Source organism: Ambystoma mexicanum, chromosome 9, assembly GCF_040938575.1.
Source record: "Ambystoma mexicanum isolate Mex_15411 chromosome 9, UKY_AmexF1_1, whole genome shotgun sequence".
In the NCBI taxonomy this organism is placed as follows: domain Eukaryota; kingdom Metazoa; phylum Chordata; class Amphibia; order Caudata; family Ambystomatidae; genus Ambystoma; species Ambystoma mexicanum.
Window position 1 is genome coordinate 360234995 of NC_090931.1, and position 21361 is coordinate 360256355.

General features: G+C 44.8%; 1 protein-coding gene across 2 annotated transcripts in view; it reads right to left on the bottom strand.

The window, feature by feature from the left end:
* The window catches only part of MKS1 (MKS transition zone complex subunit 1), a 927592-nt gene that overhangs the window by 332317 nt on the left and 573914 nt on the right, over positions 1 to 21361 (bottom strand). For both annotated transcript variants that reach the window (XM_069614786.1, XM_069614787.1), the window contains exon 10: positions 5937 to 5979. In XM_069614786.1, coding sequence (XP_069470887.1) covers positions 5937 to 5979 — 43 coding nt within the window. The remainder of the gene's footprint in view (positions 1 to 5936; positions 5980 to 21361) is intronic.

Sequence of the window (21361 nt, forward strand, 5' to 3'; positions counted from 1 at the left end):
TTTTATTTGTCCTCTTTGACTAGCCTGTCCTTTTCCTCTTCCAAATGAGGAATAAAAACGAAAAGGACGACCCTTCCAGGAAGATGAGCCCGAGTAGGAGTGTTGCTGAGGTTGTCGTATGGAGGTGCTAAGTGACTTAGCCGCTGCCTTGGAGGTCTGCATCTTCTCCAAACTTTCATCCTCCTTGCTGCCGAACAACCTCAAGCCGTCAAATAGCATATTAAGAAGTCTGGCCTGCACATCCGGTGCAAAGCCCGACTTTCTCAGCCACGCAAACCTGCGTAGCACTGTGTTAGACGCCATGGACTTGCTGATGCTGTCAGCAGTGTGTAGTCCTGATTGAAGTAATTTCCCCATGGCCTCCTTTCCATCTTTCATAATCACGAGGAAGCCGTCTCGCTCCTCGCCCTCAGGAATGTGTTCAGCCGCTGCACTTATACAATCCCGCAGAGTATATGTGAATCTTGCAAGGGAGCAGGTCACATTTGTTGACTTTAAAGCCATACTGCTCGAAAAAAAATATTTCGAGACAATGCGTCAATTCTTTTATCATCCCTATCTGGGGGAATAGAAGGCTATGCAGATTGTCTAGTGGATGTAGCTGACTGGACTACTAAGCTCTCAGGTGTAGGATGCTTAGTTAAATAGTAAGGGTCAGAAGAAGGTGGTCTGTATTTCCTAGTGAAATTTTTGTTCACTGCTGGTCCTGATTCTGGGGTTTCCCATGCAGCCAAAACCTTCCTCTGAAGTGCTGTGTGAAAGGGAAGAACAGGATCCTTTTGAGGACCTTGACTGAGAATGTCCGTCATGTCATCCTGTTCATAAGTGGCTGAATTTCTGTTCCACCGCATGAACTCCGCCACCCTATTCATAATATTTCTGTATGCAGAGTCTGCATGATCAACAGGGTCAGGCTTATCGAATTCCAATTCAGGAGACGTGTCTATACCACTAGCTGTTTGTAGACAGTCAGAGGTCAGACATTTTGGACTGAGGGTCAATTAATTCTTCTGGGATATCCCTTGTACCATATTTTACCCCAAAATGGGAAATCTCCTCTTCAGTGGATTGTTCCTCATAGACTTGAAAGTCTTTTCTTGGCAAAAGGTGAAAAACGTTACCCATGGTTTGAGAAGGCATTGACCTTGGTTTCGCCAAAAGGGGTCGATACAGGTGCCGGAATCAATGTTGCCCTCAACAAAGGCGTTGCTGGCGTCGATATAGTCGACGCTGGCTTTGATAAAGTCGAAGGAGCCTTCGATGTAAGCACCGTCGAGGGAGGTGTCGATGCTACCTTCGACACTGGCATTAAGTATGTCTTCGACAGATGCGTCGAGGAGACCTTCAACAGACTTCGATGGCGGTTTGTCACCCGATGCCATTTTGCCTGGCGTCGCCTTCGGTTTCTCTCGACGACACCCTCGACGAATGTTCACCAGAATGAGAGCGTCTAGTCTCTGACCTTCTTCCGTCATGTTTAGAATGAGCCGGGGCATGGTCTTCACGCGATTACTTCGAGGAGGTCTGGGCCACGTTCTCGAAGATTTGCATCATCGAGGCTCTAATGGCCTCCCATTTTCTAGGGGAATCATGTTTTGATGGACAGGTGATAACCCCTGTATCAGAGGACGAATAGGAAGAGGTAGATCGGTGACGCCTCTTCTTCGAAGAAGACAAAGATTTTCTTGACCAACTCCTCGACCTAGATTTCTTCAATTTACGTCTGGACTTTTCCCTGGAATCTGCGGCGTCCTTATTTTTCTTCGAAGAGGCCTTAGAAGATTCCTCCCCCACCGCCAATTTACCTCTTCCTTCCTTGAGAGCTTTGTTCGTCATAGCCTGACAGGAACCACACTCGTACACTCAATGGTCCAGACCAAGGCACCAGAGACAAACTCTGTGGTGGTCAGTTATAGACATTATCTTCCCGCATTTCTGGCACTTTTTAAAGCCAGTTTTAGGGGTAGAAGGGTTAGATCAGAGGTCGCCAAACAGTCGAGCGCGGGCGACAAGTAGCTCGCCTGAGCCTTTTCAGTCTCCCGCTCTGAAGATACCGAAAAATAAACATTTTCCTAAATTATATTATTTAATGATGCGCTTTGCAGTTATTTTCCGTGTTCAGGATCCGAACCCTGGTCGTCCCAATTGCGGGCAGAGAGCTTTGCTGCTGTGCCACTTGGAGCTGCTAGTAAATCCACTGACAGATGTCAGTATCACGTTCTGCTTCTGCAGGCCGCCTGTAGTACCACAGTTGGCCTTGTGCGCCCCCACGACACTGTCTTGCTTAAGCAAGCTGCTCTTGGTTGCCAGAGATGTTGGAGGGGCTGGGGCAGGATCAGGATCATTGGGACCACGTAATGAAAATATCACAGTAGCACTGCCGCTCGCCTGGAAATGTTCAAAATAATATTTATAAAATGGTGCAATTTCCTTCATGTGGCTTCTTTCCAAATTCCACACTGTACATTTCCAATTTAAATCACTTCCATGACACAGGTACACCCACTTTTAGTACATTAAGCGATCCATAGACACGATGTACAGTAGAAGCCTACCAGGGTAGCTCAGCAGGTTGACAGACCGATGCTGAGATGTTATATATTCAAAACTACAGGTTTTTAAATCGTATGACTTTTTGCAATGCCTTATAAAGAAAAAATTACTAAACAATGTGTTTGCCAGGGTATGGGTTGGGCTGGTTGCTTGCTTATATTCAGGGCCTAGGTGGGGATATTTCTGCCCCTGTAGTGAAAATCAAAAGTTGGCACCCATGAACCCACAGTTTAATTTCCTAAAAACTGCTGTCAGCATGACAGAAGCATTTATTTGTGATTAACCAGTTTGACAAGCATATAACATCTTCATAAATATAACTTGTGCTAAAACACAGAGGGGCACACAAATAATGATAATGATGTGTTATTTATATAGCGCCTTAATCCAAAGCGCTTTACAGAGCACATATTTACATGCAATATCGCCCAACCAAAATTGGTACTCATTTATCGACCTCAGAAGGATGAAAGGCTGAGTTGGCCTTGCCGGGATTCGAACCTGCAATCTGCAGATCACGCTCAGATCGCAGCAGCGAGTGCTCAACCCGCTGAGCTATCTTACCGGCAAATAGCAGAGCATGTGTGGTGTCTGACAAAAATAAAATGTCAAAGAAAACTTGTGAACGCAGGCAGCATTTTTCAATTAGGAAATAACTTTTTGTTTTTATTTAAATTTTTTTGGAAGTGTGAAATGCACATTTGGAAAACAATAGTGTGCCTAGCATGTAGAAAGCCTGCATAAAATGCAAAGGAAGGGGCACAAAAATTACAAGATATTTGTGTGGTAGTCCAACAAATATCTGTCTTTTTGAGACAGCTACTAATAAATAATAATGCAACAAAGACGTTTTTGAAGTTCTTAATATATTTGTGAATGCATATGTTAGTCCATCTGTTTATACAGGGGAAATAATCGAGCCCAAAAAAATATTGGTAAAAATTCTGAGGTTTATAAATATCCCCACCCCGATATCGCCCGCTAGTATCTCCCCACTGTTGGCCTCTGCTACAAGTAGCTCTAGCTAACGTAAAGGTTGGAGACCCCTGGGTTAGATGAAGACATTTCGAAAGACTGAAGCGCCGTTTTCGTGCACACGAAGCAAAAGCTTTTGGAAAAACGGAACTGAAGCCAACGGCCGCGGCTCAAGTGTTTTATACCAAGGATGACGTCGACACTCTACGGCAACCCTCGAGGGACGTTGATGCCATGACATCGAGCACAGCGCCCTCTGGTGTGGACATTTCTTTGCCGAAGCAGCAAAGCTGACGATACGAATATCTAAGATGAGGAATACGTGGGAGGTCACAATCCATTCGAAATTGGCTTTATCAAAAGAAGGAAGGGGAATATTGAACATTGGAGGGGTTTTTAGGGGTACCAATATGGGGGCATACTGCATTTTCTCATTTTCTGAATATTAGTAGTCCCAAATCCCATACGGGGGTTCCTCCCCGCTGTCATCCTCCCTCGGCGCATCACCCCCAAGGCGATCTACTGTACTGTGAATGCACCGCCCCAGTGGGAAAGGTCTCCCTCTAGGGGAGAAGGGATGACATCCTCAGATGTGTCACATGGTCTAATAAATAATTGTATTTTTGTACTTACCTCCCCAAATGGAATTATTAAGTGTTCTACGTTGACTCATTGTAGCCCTAGATCACTCGCACATCCCTCTTGAGACTAAGCCTAGCCACTCTGCTACCTTACCTTGATTGAGTGTGTCTAAAATCTCAGTGTCTTCATGTTTACCATAATAGGGTGGCCTCCCAAAATGTACCCCAGGGTTGATTTTGGAAATCCATCTTAACAATAGCCTGATTAAAGTAGAAAATATCCCTTTCCGCTTGCTTCAGGGCCAATCCACACTTTACTAAATGTGGCTTCCAAGAACCAGAGCAAGAACATGGTCTCCCCCAGATAATTATACAACTGTATCGTTTCCACTGGTGTCCTCCCTCCCAGCAACTATCCTGTATCTGAGAGCATGCATCAACCTCAATACCATCATCTTGGTTTTGGAGCCCTGTTAATCTGAAGCACTTTGGCAGCAAAATACCTTTCCTGCTTGATAAGAGCACTTTCCATTTGTGAGAGAATCACAGTGTCATCCTCAAGGAGAGCGGGTACCTTAGTGCCCCCCATCCTTGTGGTGTTGGCACCCGTCCCCTGCAACCATTCATCCAGATAGTAAATAAATGAGTTGGTGTAGTCATGCAGGGCCCCCAAGATTTCCCATTAAAACCTGATTTATGCCATCCTTCAGCAATGCTACCCAATGAAAGTCCCACAGAATTGAGAGCAGTTCTGAGGTCAACAAAGCTCAAGAAAAACAAACCCTTATATAAATTAATATACTTGGCCATGAGGAGCAAAAGCTGCAACACCATATCTGCGCCCTTTTGGAAGCCTCACTATAGAAAAGTGAGGCATTTTCATCCCACCTTAATATCCTAGAGAGAATGATTTTGTCAAATATGTTTTACTCAAGGCCTTAACTTTTAAATTGGCCTACAATTGTCTGGGTAATTTATACTCTTTTTTTTAAATATGGGCACAACTTCTGCCAATTTACAAGGGGCCAAACTTCAGAATCCATAACTTCATTGAAAAGGCTACAGCCAACTTGGACCCATATTTTATTGAAACACATGAAAAGATAAATGAGGTCCTTCACAAAGCCTGGGCCTTACCAGATTTTTGGAATTTCAGACCCAAGCTCACCTCAGCAAGAGTAACGTAGGAGATTTAAAAACCCTGCCCACCTTCAGTCTGACCATCCCAGCAGCTGTTAAGCAATACACTCAACATTTGTAGGCTGCATCAGCCAGTACAGATGGCTAAAGTGGGCTAGCTGTTCCTCTGGGTTACCAATGATGACATTTTTGCGAAGAAATTGGGGCTTTGAGGGCAGTCGCTCTTAAAATAGCGGGACATTGGGAGGAGTCAGGGACTGTACTAAAAAGTCTTCTACGATATTGGAGAAAGTGAGTTAGCTTTAGGGAGGAAGATGGAGCATCACTCATACAGAGGAGAGTAGGGATGGGGAGGAGATACAGAAAGGTAACCATGTTCATGAGAATGAGTCCCCAAGACGAAATGGGTCTGTGAGTACAATGCATTGAGTATTGACAGGATGCGCAAGAAATTACTAAGTAGCCTGATGCCAAGAGCAGGATGTAAAATTTAAATTCCGAACACCTCTTTATAAACAAATTGTAAGTGACTATGGGATATTCGTGAAAGTAGCATAAAATACAGCAACATGCTTCTGAAACCCACCACATAACAAACATATCAATAAAGCTTAAGAAGTACTAGACTTGCATGTGATTTTAGAAAACTACACAGCAAGAAATGTATTGAAGTGCCAAGACACTTACCTATCTCTCCATTTATAAACAGGCGCAGCGTCCCAGGTGGCGGCTGGAGGAGAAGAAAAATGTTTGTAGAATGATTAGACTTTCACACTGCCTAATGAAGGTCCATCTATCTTCACACCCACTCCCAAATCCTGTACCATCACCGCTTTCAAAAATCCGGGATCTATGGGGAACACTAGAAAAATAACAGCGGCAACGAATGGATCAAGAGCACTAGCTAATGAGATGGCATTGGAAAAGACATAGGATCATTATCCAATTTCAGAACTAAAGAGAGACGATTTGAGGATGCAGCAACTGTATTTATGATAACAGACATCTATGCACTTTCCACGGAAATGTTTCTGAACTGCCGGATCACAAATTTGCTTTTTTCAAACTTTGAATTTCACCTTTGATTAGGGGCATATCGCCTACTCTCTAATGACTCCCATTTTATACAACCTTCACATCCTACACTAACCCTGGTTTTCATCCTAATGTTTTCTGGGGGAGTAGAGGGGAGGTTTGATTTTGATCACAAACTGCCTTTTTGTGATTAGGCATATTTTACTGATGTTTGTGAACATTTTGTTTGTGAAAAGACACACATCGTTCATGAGACTCCTACGTAAAATGATGCAGACACCGACAGCTGAGGAATGGCAGTGAAAAATGCAGTAACGTGGTGTGTGCAGAAGCTCCACAGAAAGTGGTCGAAGAGCTGAATGCAAGGCAGGAGAATAGGACAGTTAATGAGTATTAGGCTAAAAAAGGGGTACAATGAATAATGCATGCCTGCTGGAGGTTTGGGGGGACAGGTTATGAAGAGTCGACACTTAATGAAATTTAGCCGTGGGAACTGTTAGAAATGGGATGTGACACAGACTTTTCAGGACCTGTAAATGTGGTGTTCGTTCTACACAAACACAAACCTCGAGCACAGGAAAATGTGTTGATTTCATGAAGTACAAAAAAAGGAAAACACCTAACAGATCAAATTGTTAGATTATAAGGATGAACATCCATGCTTAGAAACAGCATTTGAAGACCCAGAAGAAAAGTCTTGTATCCACCTGTGTAATGCTTTTGATTAAAACCTGGCACCTGTGTGCAGTGCATTTTTGCTGTGCCCAGAGCTATAATGCACATTTTCTCCAGGTTTCAGTGGAAGCTGCACTTGATGCAAACTATTCTCATATTATTCCACTGGTAAACATGTGTTCAGCACTGCCTATTGCTTATGTCATTCTGCATTGCTCAAAGGACATGTTGGAAAGAAGATGCACGCATAAGCTAGAATGAGCCGGCTGGTACCCAATAAGGTTGTTATGGAATTTGCTAAAGCCGAAGAGTAGTTATGCAGTTGTTTTTGGTTCTTCCTTGAGAAAGGGAAGAGTTTTGCCTCTTGCGGTTACCATGGGTCATTGGGGCCGGGGGCACATGAGAGCTGTCAACAGGTAGAGACTTCGAAAGCCAGAAAGCTCTGGAAAATGCCATCACGCATTTGCGGATGGTTTAAAATGAGGGGCCTCGGAGCAGTCAGACGGAAAGCTTCACTGGAGGATGGATGCATCGCTTCAGGCCCGTTGACGCCAAGATCTCTCTGGCTGACTATTTGGGAGCTTTTCATGGACTGCTGGCTAGACGAGGGTGTGTATTACAGTAGTGTTAACGAGGATGTATTTTATCTCGATTCTTCATTTCTTCATTCATTTGTTGCATTCATACATGTATGCTTATGGTGAATAAATAAGCCGTAAAAGAGCAATTTTACAGCCTAGCTGAGTGTGTGCGCGACTCCTTGCCCTCCAACGTCCAAGGTTTTTCATTCAGTGTACTAGGGAGAAAAATAGAATTATACCTCTGCATTCTTTGAAAAGAAAACACACTGTCATCAACACATTCAAAAGAACACACACAAGTTATGTGTCTCAAGCATTAAATGCTGGAATAATGTGAAAGAACAAAACCAAAGTAGAAGGTAGACTAGATCTGTCAGCACGTATTACAACCCTTGTGAGTTCACATTTTTCATAATGGATTACCAATTACCCCCCAACATTAATAAAAAGGATAACATCCTACAGCTCTGGACTCTCAACAGATAGTTGTAAGAAAGAAACTCCTCTTTTGCATACTTTCTGTGATGCTTTGACCATTCATCCCCAGTGAGTTCCATCCCAACCTCACTGGGGACGTAACTCAACGAAGGTGTGCCCGTTACTCTGCCTGGGTCAGTAGCATGACTGGTTCCGGTTGGTGGTACTCTACTTTAGTATAGTGGCTACATGAGTTGTAGCCATTTTAGTGCACAGAAAGCAAGTACTTCATGGAGGCTCCCAAAAAATAAAAAAGCCTCTACTATTGTGAAATCTAGCATCAAGGCACTATACTTTGCTGCTTGTGGGTGATTGGGTGCAGTCCAGAAATTACCATGTTTTCGCTGGTGGGGATCTGCCCAGGAGCTCCAAAAGGAATGTGTGGGTGTGCATGAGGGGTGAGGACTATCTGGGATTCCTCAAGAATTCACATCCCCTTGGTTTGCTTGCAAAGATGCCCATTGTTAAGATGAATTTACAAAATCAGCTCTGGTGGGAGGATTATGGGAGGCCACCCTACTACAGTGAACACGGAAGACACTTAGGCCCCTATTCTCATCCAGGTGTTAAGTACTGAAAAGAACGTTAAAAGGGTTAACAACCTTTTCGGTACTTAAGACCTATTCTGAAGGTTGCGCATTCTTCCGTTCCGAAGCTTCAACGTTGCAGAATACAACATTGAAGATGCTTGCTTTGGTGCATATGAATGTGTTCATATACACCACACGGTTGTATATGAAAATTTTCACATACGCCAAAGCAAACAGCTTCAACGTTGTATTCGCAACGTTGAAGCTGCTTACTTCTGTGTTCACGGCAGCATTTTCGTAAAATAACGATTCTGTCCTTATTTTACAAAAATGCTGCAGAGATTGGATTGCACCTGTTACAACTGAAAACAGGTGCAATCCACACAGTGCACCATCATGCTCTACAAGGACGCCCAGGCCCACTTGAGAATACTAGTGGAGCCTGCACGTACTCTTTTTGCGCAGTGAATCGTGCTGTTTAGCACCTTCACTGCGCCAAATTCTGAATCAGGACCCGAGAGGTTAGCCAAAACCAATTAAGGTAAGGTAGCTGAGCAGTCAAGGCTCAGTCTCTGGAAAAGTGTGAGCGTGGTCTACTGCTACAATGCATCCACATAAAGCATACCAGTAATTCAAGTTAAACAGCAAGTAAATGAAAATACAATTATTTATTAAGCCTTTAGTTCACACACTAAGCATAGAAAAATCACAGGTAAGTATCAGACAAATCCTTATAATGCACATTCACCATTAGGAGAATAGAATTGCATATTAATCAATTAGCAGTGCAATGCAGGTGAATAGTCTGATGCAAGAAAATAAGCAGAACTCTTTACAAATTCCACTGGACAATATCCCTCAATCTTATCAAGTACAACCCTAAAATGATATGGGGCCTTGTGCACAAAGGTCACCAGTTCCGGTAATTTGATTTGATTTTTATTTATATAACGCTATATGCAAAGGCACTTTACAGGAATGAAATACATTGTACAAGTCACAAGAAAACAATTGGAGAAACACAAATTAACAGGCAAGCAAGTGAGTTTTAAGGTATCCAGGTAAGTTTTCTAAAGAACGCGGTGGCCAGGGCCAGGGCACCCCGTGGGAGTCAGAGGGAGAATGCAACAGGTATGTTCACTTACCCCACTGAATCAGGTTGTTCCGGATTCCTCTTGTGTAGGTTCCAGACTTAGTCCCAGGCTTGTACCTCTGTTCTTGTTCCTATCACCAGGGTCGTCTAGACATTTAGACAGAAGGATACTTTGTTTCACAAGACTTAGTTTAGGTTGGTTGTGGTGCACAGGAATGGATTCCGGACAGCTTCTAGTTGAAGACCCAAACAAAGACAAAGGAGGATTTCTGCAGGGGAAAAGACCATGGGACACTGCAGGGACATGAAGATGTCAAGATCCAACAAAAGTCACCATGGTCAGACGGTGACCAGCGATCATACAAGAGCGGACACAGGAGCAGGCAGGGCACAGGTTCCCTTGGAGTGAAATGGCTGAAAATGCGAAGACAGTCACATTGTGGCTCAAGCTGAAGATCTGCAAAGTTCCAAGCCTCTGCTTAGAAGGACGACGGCTGCAGCGAGGTAGTCCATGAAAGAGTTGAGTCAGTCCAACGGTTGGTCCAGGGACACTTCCGAAGGCTCACCAGGTATGGCTCCTCGAGCAGGGGTCAGGACTGGTTGTTCCCACTGGTCCAGGGGTCGAAGCACCAAAAAAGGCCTTCTTGAGATCAGACAGTGGAGCAGGGCTTCACAGGGCCAATCACTGGAGGCAATGATGGTCAGCTACCGGGGTCGTCCTCGGCACCAGAGTTTGTGGATTGGCACTAGATAGTCCCAGCCCCTTCCTCTGACTGACACACATACACTGAATGTGTGTGAGAGAGAGAGAGAGAGAGAGAGAGAAGAGAGAGAAGAGAGAGAAGAGAGAGAAGAGAGAGAAGAGAGAGAAGAGAGAGAAGAGAGAGAAGAGAGAGAAGAGAGAGAGATTTGATAAAATCATCAAACTCAAAACTGTAATAGAAAGCTCAAAAAATAAAACCCTACACCAAATAGTTTGCTGTCGAATTAAGCGTGTTAAGGCTGATCTGAAATATCAAGAATGTCTTAAAGAACCACAAAGCACCCGTCCGCTTTGCATGTTCAGAAGATTGGAGCAGGATAAAAATCTGACCAGAGGCCTTCAACCCGTTATTTATCTGAACTTCACCACTATTAGAAAAGGAGGTTCTTTTTGCTGCTTTCCATCCATAGAAATCTATGATGGAGCCCCCTGGCTTTTTGCTTCTGTTTTAAACCGGATCAGACTTTTGAAAGTAATTAAAGCCTTTTAGCTTACTTATCTTGCTTAGCTCATATTTTGGAGGCACTGAGCGGTCACTACAGCTATCAGTTCAGGGGGACTCTGTCCACGTACGAAATGCCTTGTTTTTAAGATACACACATCACCTTACAGTAAGGTGTAGTAGGGGTATGTTGGATCCCTTTTCCTTTTGTTTTGAGTCACTTTATGTTACTTGCATTAAGTGTCCAAGAAAGAATGGTGGCAGCGGATAGTTTGCAATCGTGATTTTTATTTTTCTCACGTACACTTTTGCATTTTACCTCATGATGCCATTTTGAGTACCATATATGGCCATGCCAAGTGTTTTCTGCTTGTACTTTGGCCATGATGTCCTTTGGCCTTCTACCTGCCCGCTCAGAGCCCATTAGGAAAGCTCCTGCCTTTCCTGGGCCAAGTGTTGGTATGTGGCAGTGGCCGGATGTTTAGGGCTCGAACTGTCTGGTCCCAGTCCCCATCCTGGTCAAAGTGTCTGCTGCTAGACAGATGTGGTGGTCAGATATGCACCATTCAAACCTGCAGGGGATAGCCCCTGCAGGTTTGAATGGTGCATATCCTTACCATTGGTGGGCTCAGGGGCAGCTCTACCTTGAAATGGGGATAAAAGGAGAACAAATTGTGATTGGACCAACAGCTCTCCCTAGAGAAGCGTCCTGCTGAAGACCTGTAGATCGTCATTGCGGCCAACCAGCATTGTCTCGAGCAAAGTCCAGATGAAGCCCTGCTCCTTTGTTCTGATCTACTGAATGTCTTCATCACTGCTTCAACCTCTGGACCAGACAAAACAACCCATCCAGACCCTTCTCGAGGATCCTGTCCTTGTAACCTCCCATACGTGCTCCAGAACCTCCTGTGGACTGACCAGCTCCCTCCCTCCCTCCCTCCCTCCCTCCTGCGCCTCTATGCTGCACAGGTTGCTGTTGAGAGTTCAGACTTGGAACCTTGCAGACTCTCAGCTTGTGAGACAAGAAGCCTTGACCTGGAGTTGCAGGCGTCCAGAATGAAAAGGGGCCTCATAGGACTAGCACGTTTGTATCTGCCACAAGGGTCGCCTTTCTCTGCCTGATCCCAGTGTTAATCGCTACAGCTTGCCTTCCTGTTCGGGGGTGTTCCCCTTAGGTCAACTGAATAGTAGTGGTGGTCATCTCATCGTGCCAGAGCCATCCAGCTGTCCAGTCACAGGCAATGTTTTGGCAGAAGGCCTAACCACTGACTAGCCAGACCCAATCCTGACACTGAAAGTGACCTCTGCACCAGCAACCCATGTTCCCGCTCCAAAGCAAACACTCAGAGTAAGTGGGGCCCATCAGATTCAGAAACCCCAGGTCTGGTTTCAAAAGCAATCTGAGCTAAGGGGGTGAGTATACATATCTGGTTTTATGAGAAACCAGAGGGTATCTCACCCACTAGTCCCTGAGGATCTGTCATCCAGGTGGCCAGGACACGGCCATCGCTTTTGGATCCAGCTCCTGGGGGTGGACCAGTGCGGGTGGATCACCTGAGCGAGGGGTCTTCAGGGAGTGGGACACCGGATGGTGAGATGCAGTACCACCTTCACCCCATCCTACCAGGTAGGATACTTAGGAACTCGCCCCCCCCCCCACAACACAAACACTTTCGCACGGACTGCCCGCTATGGGGGAAAACAGACTAACACCCAAGCTGTGTACCTGACATGTCCCAATGCATTGGTCAGGCGAGGTCAGGCAATTACTCACTCCTGACTTCCATTAAACTTCCCCACACGGATAAAAGGCAGAGCACGAGAGCACACTCTGAGCGAGACAAAGCACACAAAGAAACAGCAGTTTCGAGACAACAGCTAAACGAGAGTAGAAAGACGGCAAAACAGAAGGGGATTGCAAGGAGGGAAATTCCCTTGACCTTTTCGACAAGGAACCGTTGTTTTCCAGAACCCTCGAGAATAGAAAGCGTAAGATCAGGAAACCAGGCTGAAGAATCCTGCATTGTGTGTCGGAGATACCCGGGCCCTCCCATATCAATAATCAAGGCGGGGAGAAGCAGCAGTTACTGTGGTACCATTCTTGGCTCCAAGAACAAAGCAGCGTCTGTGAAATCAACAAAGCCAGTGAGTTGGGGATACTGATACAAGACGAGTCTGTGTTGAAGCAAAGGTTGCAAGAAGCAACATTGTATGGCGAGCGCTGGAACAAACATTGTGAAAAGACGTGTGTGATAAGAGAAGCAGGTAAAGTTGAACTGCTGACGAGTGATTGAACTTTAAAAGCAAGATACAATACCTTTGACCGAGTGGTCTGGCACCGCGTGGGTGCTCAATCGAAGGTCTCTAAGGTATCCAGCCGAGAAATGGCAAAATTGAAAGTGAGAAAAAGATTATATCAAGAAGAAAACTAGCAATTGTGAATCAAAGTAGTCCAGCGACAGGTCGGGAAAAATCCTGCGCACAGTCGAAGAAAGTCTTTGATTTGGTTGAAGTAAAGAAAGATTGGAAAAGTAGATGACCTTGGTCTGAGGCTGGCGGAGGGGGAGCCAGGGTGAACAGTAAATTACCCAAGAAGTTGTACACGTGAAATCCTAAGAAGAAAGGAAACTTTAATGTTTGTTGTGTTGCATCAGGCCCTCTGAAATAAGAGACTTTGAGTGGCAAAGACTTTGGTACAGAAGGCCCTGATATTGAGATTTTGAACTGCATCCTCATGCTAGAGAAACCAGAGAGTGTGCTAAGCTTGAGTGTGCCGCTTTGTTGCGTGCTGAAAACGTGGGGAAGGGAAGCCAACGGCTTGAATATCCTGACACATTTCATGAACACTTTTCTTTTGCATAACTTTGTTTCCCACACTATTTGTATTTAGAAGTGAGGATTGGCAATAGGTTTATTAGTATAGGTACTTTTATTTTGACAAGACTCGACTAGGACTGCGTTATTATTATTTGATGGTCATAGCTTGCTCCAGTCTTTAGATTTAGGATTAGGAAGGCATTTTTCAAACCCATTTGAAGTTCAATAAACACCCTTGAACTGTGATCACTTGTGTCTGTTTTACTGTTTCATATCATGCCTTCCTTACAGTTAACATGCAGGCTTTGCCAACATTTGTTCTGCTACTTTAAAAGACTCCTAACTAGATTCAAAGGGCTAACTTTGGCACTTGTGACTCTTAGGGCACTACGCCACATCCTCTTTGGCAGAGAAGGACAAGTGCTAGGGTCTTATCTTATAAGGCAGTGTATTAGTGTTTTTCATTTTTTGAAATCTTATTCATTTCTATTTTGTACCAACAATAAAAGGGAACAACAGCTCTGACAGTGTGCAAACATAGGCAGATGGAAACCTTTTAGGAACATCAGTATGCAACCATGGGGGTCTACATCAACTGGTGGGGGGTCTTGGCAACACAAATAACAAAGACGGTGCCCTCACCGGGTGACGCCTCAAGCACATCGACTAGGATAGAACAGGCCAACATTAAATCTGGGAAAGGACCCTCGGGATAGCATATACATTTTCTGTTGACCGGTCACATTATGGAAGAAGATAGCCAACAGGTGGCAGCGACAAACCGGTTACCAGACATTTGGTCGAAAAAAATTGGTCGACTGGACAAATGGTCGAACCAATTTGGTCGAAAACCAAACGGTCACATTTTTTATTTTCACCCCTTTTTTTGGGGGGGGGGGGGTCCCCCCAACCCCCTTTTTTTTCTAAAAACCCCTTTTTTTTTAAAAAACGAAAACCCGGAAAATAAATATATAATTTAAAAAAAAAAAATCGACCATTTGGTTTTCGACCAAATTGCGTCGACCAAATGTCTTTCGACCAGTTTTCAGTCGACCAAATGTCTGGACACCGACAAACCAACAAGAATCAATATGGTCCCCATCATAGACCATTTTGTATTAAGAGGTGAAAGGCGAGGAGAAAGTTCTGTCCTGCCAAAAGGTCCCTATCAAGTGTCAGTGCCATGTGACTATTCTATGGCAATGGATTTTAGCAGCTTGTAAGTGCCCTCCGGATACCTAAACAGATATTCCTTCCCATTCCATGTAACCCTCAGTTTAGCGGGTCGTAGCAGTCCTGCCTGAACACCACACCCCCACAAGACCTTTATTGCGTTCAGCAACTGCCTTCTCTTATCAGTGGCAGGCGAGTGATCAGGGAACAGATAGACTTGGAGGGCTTGGTATTCCAAGGTTTTCTTCCCTGTAGCCTCCCTCAGAATCCTGCCCCTGTCGCGTGCATCACTCAGTCGGACTAAGAGCGTGGGCACACCCACCAGTGCGGTTTTCACAGTGGAGGACAGCGATTTAAGCCTATAACATTTATCCACATATATAGGATTGTCCCCCACCTCAACGTCCAGCAACTCTGGCAACCAAGTGGTGACAAAGTCAATCGGATCTGACCCCTCCGCTCTGGCTGGAAGTGCGATGATCCACAACTGTGGGGCTCGCATTGCGTTTGAGGTACTCTAACATATTCTCCATTGCCTCGTTTCCCCGTACCACGACCTCCAGATCCCGGCTGTTTTTCTACGCTAGAGGTAAAGCCTGAGAAAAACGCTTGTCCAACTCGTCGGTCCGCTGCTCTAATGAGGAAGACCTCACCTTCAGCTGAGCCACCCCTTCAGATAGTTTATCAAACTTGCCCACCAATCTGGAATTTAATTGCTCAATCCGGCTCAATGCTGCCATGACTGGGCCTTGAGGGTCCGGATTTTCTTGGCTGAGCTGTCCACTGCGGGGCGTAAAGTCGTCTGCATCCTCCAAGGGAGTTTTTTTTGTTTTTTGTTTTCCCCAATGCTCTTTCACCTGTTGACTTCATTTCCTTCTGGTTCTACAATACTTACCTGTTTTTCTTCACTTACTTTATTGCATACACTTACTTTAATGCATACCGTTTGATGTGTTCTTCCTTGAATCTAATCTAACCCTCTAAAAAGTGAAGTGCAGATGTTCTTTATCAAGAGCACACCTTGGGGAATGAATATATGTGCATAGTCTGGATTTAGTGATATTACTTATTGTGACAAATCCTTGGATGACGTCACTCTCCCGTATGGGGGAGGGGGAGTATCCTTCTCAAGGGGCCAGGGCGGCGCTGCCACAGTCCAATAGACCCCCTGGGGAGGTGCACAGATGGAGGATCACATGGGGAGGGAAAATCCTTATGGGACAAGGGATGACATTCTGGGGAGAACACAATATACCTCTACCCCTTCACAACCTCCCTCGCCCTCTTGCCCTATTCTGGATCCCATAGTCCCCTACATTTCCATGCACCTGTGTAAGGTAGACACTTCCACCTCCTTAACAAGTACTGAGACGAGGAAGAGTAGGGACTACCCATGTAAATTCCACCACAAGATTGATGAAAAAGAATACCTATGACTCACTGGCCTTGGTAGTCCTAAAGATCAGTACTGGGTCGAAGAAGATGTACAGAGCAATGCAGAGTGCCCTGCGGAACAAACATGAGCAGTCTAGACAACTTGGAATAAGCACGGAGATGAAGAGGGGGAGTGGAGGCATGAAGAGTACTCCTAAGAACCACAATGAGCAATCTAGTTGTTGTCAGCTGCTCATTAGTCAATGTAGAGTAGCAAAGAAAGAGACTCAGGAAACAGTTGTCTAGTCCTCCCTCGAGGAGCTGGCACGTTGCAGGAAGGTGGAAGGAAGCAGACCAGATGCCAAGAGGGGAGCTGAAAGGAACAGGGCCAGTCCAGAGTGGAAGGACCAGAAGGCAAGCTGGCAGACAGAAGCTCCCTGTGTTCCTGAAGCCTGGAAAGTGCGTGAAGGGAAGACAGCACTGCACAGAGGGCGATTGAGACTGCAGTGTTCCCGGGTGAACCAAAACCCAATGCAAGGCTCCCTAGAGGTAGGGGGAGCCCTTGCGCTGGCTGGTGCGCAACTAAGAAGGTGCAGTCAGCATCTTCATAGTCACAGTACCTAGCAGGCAAGGGAACCAGGTCTGTCCCACAACAAGAGAAGCTTAAGGGTCTGGGAGCCACTAAACAAAAACACAAGTCATCTTCCTTGTGGTGGTACTTGGGAGAAAAGGGCCCCCAGTATCCGAAGGCAAAGAAGAGGGGTCTGGGACCCACTACACAAGAACCACACGTCATCTTTTATATGGTGGTACTTGGGAGAAGAGGGCTCCAAGTAACCGAACGTTAAAAAGAGGGGTCTGGGTCCCACTACCATGAAAAGAAGGGAAACCAAGACACTTTTACTAAAGACCATACACTTGGCAAGGAAGTGAACCAAGTAGGCCCAAGCAGAAAGAAAGAAAAGAAGAGGTCTGGGACCTACAAGTGACTTTTCCCAAGGATCATAACCAAGTTGGACCAAGCAGAAAGCGAGACAAGGAAAGGTCTGGGACCTACAAGAGACTTTACAATTGGGAACGAAAGCCCAGGGTAAGGGAGTAATTATCCAGGCATTGTGAACTGTGTGGAGTCATGCAAGCCTTGAGAAAGTCAGGGAAAGGGAAACATTCCCCCTGGGAAAGAGAACATTGTGTTGTTGCGTCATACAATCCTTGGAAAGGGAAGAGAGACATTCCCCCTGGCCAAGAGAACTTTGTGTTGTGTCATACAAGCCTGAGAAAAGCCAGGGGAAGGAAGCCATTACCCTGGTGAAGGGAACTTTTGTGTTTTGTTTTGGGAGAACTAGAGAAAGGTTAGGGGAGCGAGCCATGCCACTAATGTAGTGGAACTTTATAAAGTCAACTTGCTCTGCCTTAAGTGGAACTTTGCTTTGTTCACCTCTGGAGGAAAAGGATTGCTGTCTGGGAAAAGGGAGTCATTCCCTCCTGTGGAACTACCCAGGGAGCATCTGGGTGCGAACCTGCTCTCCAGAAGAAGGAAGTCATTGTTCTAGACTTTTTTGTACTTGTTAGAATCGGATTAGAGTGTAAGGGACAGAGTGAGGTTTTTTAACACAGGACAATGGACTTTATTGGTTTCGGACATTCTGACAGGACCCTTCATATTTACGTTGAGGCAGGGAACTCCTCTTAGAGTTATGGAAGTAAGGATTTACTTTTCTTTTAAAAACTTAATAAAGCAGATTGTTTTAACATTCCACCTGTGTGTCAGTGTCCTCACTCGACACCCTTAGATAATGTTTATTTTTACTTGCAGATGGTGTCCCAATGCCTAATAACTATTTTTATACATACTCCCTTGCTTGAATTATTGGAGGGCATGGTGTGTGTGATTCATTGAACCATCACTACCACCACACTCTCCTGAATCTAGGTGTTCCTGCTCATTCACACTACCTTTATAGAGTGTGGCTGGACTTCCCTGTTAACTATAATACGGTGGCCTCTCAGATTCTGCCCAGAGGGTTGATTTTGTAAATCGATCTGAACAACAGCCTACCTTTTTGATAACTTGCAAATCTGTTATTACATTTTCCTCTAAAAAAATAAGTACTTAAACACAGAATGACCTCCTACAAATCTACGTTTAATGAGCCCCTACAAATCTACGTTTAATGACCCAACCGTCTGTTCAACTAAGAGACATGAAACATCGTGCTTCTTTTACCAACTTGCCTTACCCCATCGTCTGCACCTGGCAAAAGTAATGAAGTCAATACGCGGTTATGGGCAAGTGACCAACAGACAACTCAGGGCTCGCACCACAGGGTGCATACAAATGTACACATATGCACATAGACACATAAAGGCCAAAGGTTCAGTAGGGCTTCGTAAATGAAGGAGGATCTCAAAGAAATCCAAGGAGCAATTACATCTTGTTTAGAACTGCAGTCAGCCAGTCATGTGCCTCAGTTCCCTTCGGCTCCACCTCCAGGCGATCAAATGAAAGGTCACTTGCAGACAATGGTGTTTCAAGTTGCCCCTGCACTCTGGCTTTTTGTAGAGGGCACTTCCTGGGTGAGTGGTGATGTCAGGATAGTCCAAATGGAATGTTGGGTGTAATGTCATGAGACTCTGAAGTGGAATGTTATGGTTTGCTGGAGTGCCTGCATTCCAGGGTGTCAGTTGTAAGCAGATAGTGAGAGTGAATCTAGCCTAGGATGTGGTGCCGGTTAACAACTGCCTACTTGAGTTGTAACCTGTACTAATAAAGCGGACTTACCTGTGAACACTTGCGGCTTCCTGACCTTTCATTAACCGCAACACTGGCGACTAGGAGTTAAAAAGTTTTGCTCCTGCTGCAGGGGGTGCAGAGGCCGGTAACTGCCTCCCACTGAATACCAACACCGCAGGGCTCCAATCACTGCCCTGCTGCGAGTAATCCAGAGCTTGGTATCTGCTGTGGTCCACTCCGCGTGCCAGAGGAGGAAGCAGGAGTGGAAAAAGACCAGGGGCCTGAACGTGCGTTTGGCTCGTTAGTAGCCCTTTTATCTGGACAGGCAGCGGGAGCGCAGGGCGCTGAGCACATCGTCCACCCGCCACCGGCAAGTGAAGTGCATCGGTAGTGCCTTCAGTCATCTGCAAGTACCTCACTTAGCAGCCAATTGTGTGCCCCTGGAGAAATCGGCAATTGAGGCAGTGAGGCAGCGAGAAGGGAAAGCTGCATGTGCTGTCTTGGGAGATCCTTCCTCCATGGATCCTACTGAGCAAATGATGATGTAAGCGGACCTCAACGGACATGCGCAGATGTTGTAATCCCTGTGCGCACATTGCAGTCAAGGGAGGACAGTGTGGCTGCAAATCACATGAGCCCTCGAGTGGATGTTTTCGGCTGTGGAGAAACTCCACACAAAGCGCGGCTGAACTTTGATCGTGAGTAGGAAAATGAAGAGGGAGAGGGAGGAAAAACCACCTCCAGTGCTGAAAAGGTGTCGAAATGGGTGAAAAAAAAGATGTTTCCTTTTAGCAATCTGTTCGAATGGCAGGATACTATGATGGTGGGTCATAGCCCCAAAGGTACATTTGCTGTAATGAGCATTCAAAACCGGCGGAAGCAGGACATTTACACAGCCATTTGCAGTGGTGATGCTGCAGTTGCCTTTGTCTAATAACTGGCCAGCAAAGATGTAATCTGCTTAAAACATCTGTTGTATTAAACATGATTTATTTACATTTATTCGTATTATTCAAAAAAGAACCTTTACAAAACATCAATTAATCACATCAACATCATGACATATAACTTAATTATCCTAAACACTCATACATACAATACATACATATCATAACATTTCATAAAGTAACTTCATTTCATTTAATTTCAATAAGGTCCAACGGGTCATTCACATCATAAAATGGAATACCACTATAGATTACATTACTTTCGTTACTGTCTTTATGTCATCAGATAGACAGCGTTATCCAAATTCAGTGCAGCGCCATATGCACTAACTCCGATTCGGAATTTAAACAAAAACTCCAAAAATCTCTGGTTTTAATGGCATCGTAACTTCCCACAAACTGTCCCAAGATGGTCATATAGGTAGGTCCCAACTTTGGGCATTGTGTCAACACATGCCTAGAGGATTCGATGATAACCTGGGACCTGCAGATACAACATATTCTTAGTTCCCTTGGTATCTTAAGAAGTGCACCTTTTAGTGCTAATACAGGCAATTGATTAGTCCGAAATGTTCAACACAATAGTACGCACTGCTGGACTGGGACACTTCAAGAGGTATTGCTGTGTTTTGAGATACCAATGGCTAATATTGGTACATATTTATAATTATGCAATGTTTGGAGAGTAGAATAATTATTAATCCAATCCTACTGCTCAAGCTTCTTTTTGAATAAGAGCTTAAGAATCTCAGGTTGTGTGCCACGTTTGAAGTCTGGAAACCACTCAATGGCAGAAACGCACTCATTCAATTCCAGGAATTTGCAGGTGGCTACTGTATCCTAGGTCAAGCCCATGAATTTCAACAACAGGCATTGGGGCAAAGATCTGGATTTGATATAGAGTGTACCTCTACGCATACGGCCTTGGCACTTCAATTACACAAGTCCCAATTCTAGGTGAAGATAAGCCATTGGTGTAGACGGCGATAAGTTCAGGAGTTTCCTCCAAAACAGCCCTTCAACAGCATTTCTAGGGCTTCTAGCCTGTATAATATAGCTGGAGAAAAGCTATGTTTGTAAAGTTAATGATCCCTTCGACTGAATAGCCAGCTGTCTGCTTGGAGAATTTATTTATAACAAAAGTAAGCTGGCTGACCTTTTTTTTCTTACCATCTATAATGTCCATGTAGTCTATCAGCCATCGGTTCAAGTCCCAAATATAGATAGCTATTCACATACTATGTGATTAGGCTTGTTAATTGACCCCGCTTATCTTACCACCCGACACCACCATCATCTTTGTCTTGCTCGAGTTAATTGCTAGGTCATTTTGCTTTGCATATTCACTAAGGTCCTTATTTATTTTTGGCCCCCTTATAGTGTGATCAAGCAATATAAGATAGTCTACATACAGTAAATTTGCTATGTTCCGGGGACCCATTTTAATTTAACATTATGAGAAGCCATATGG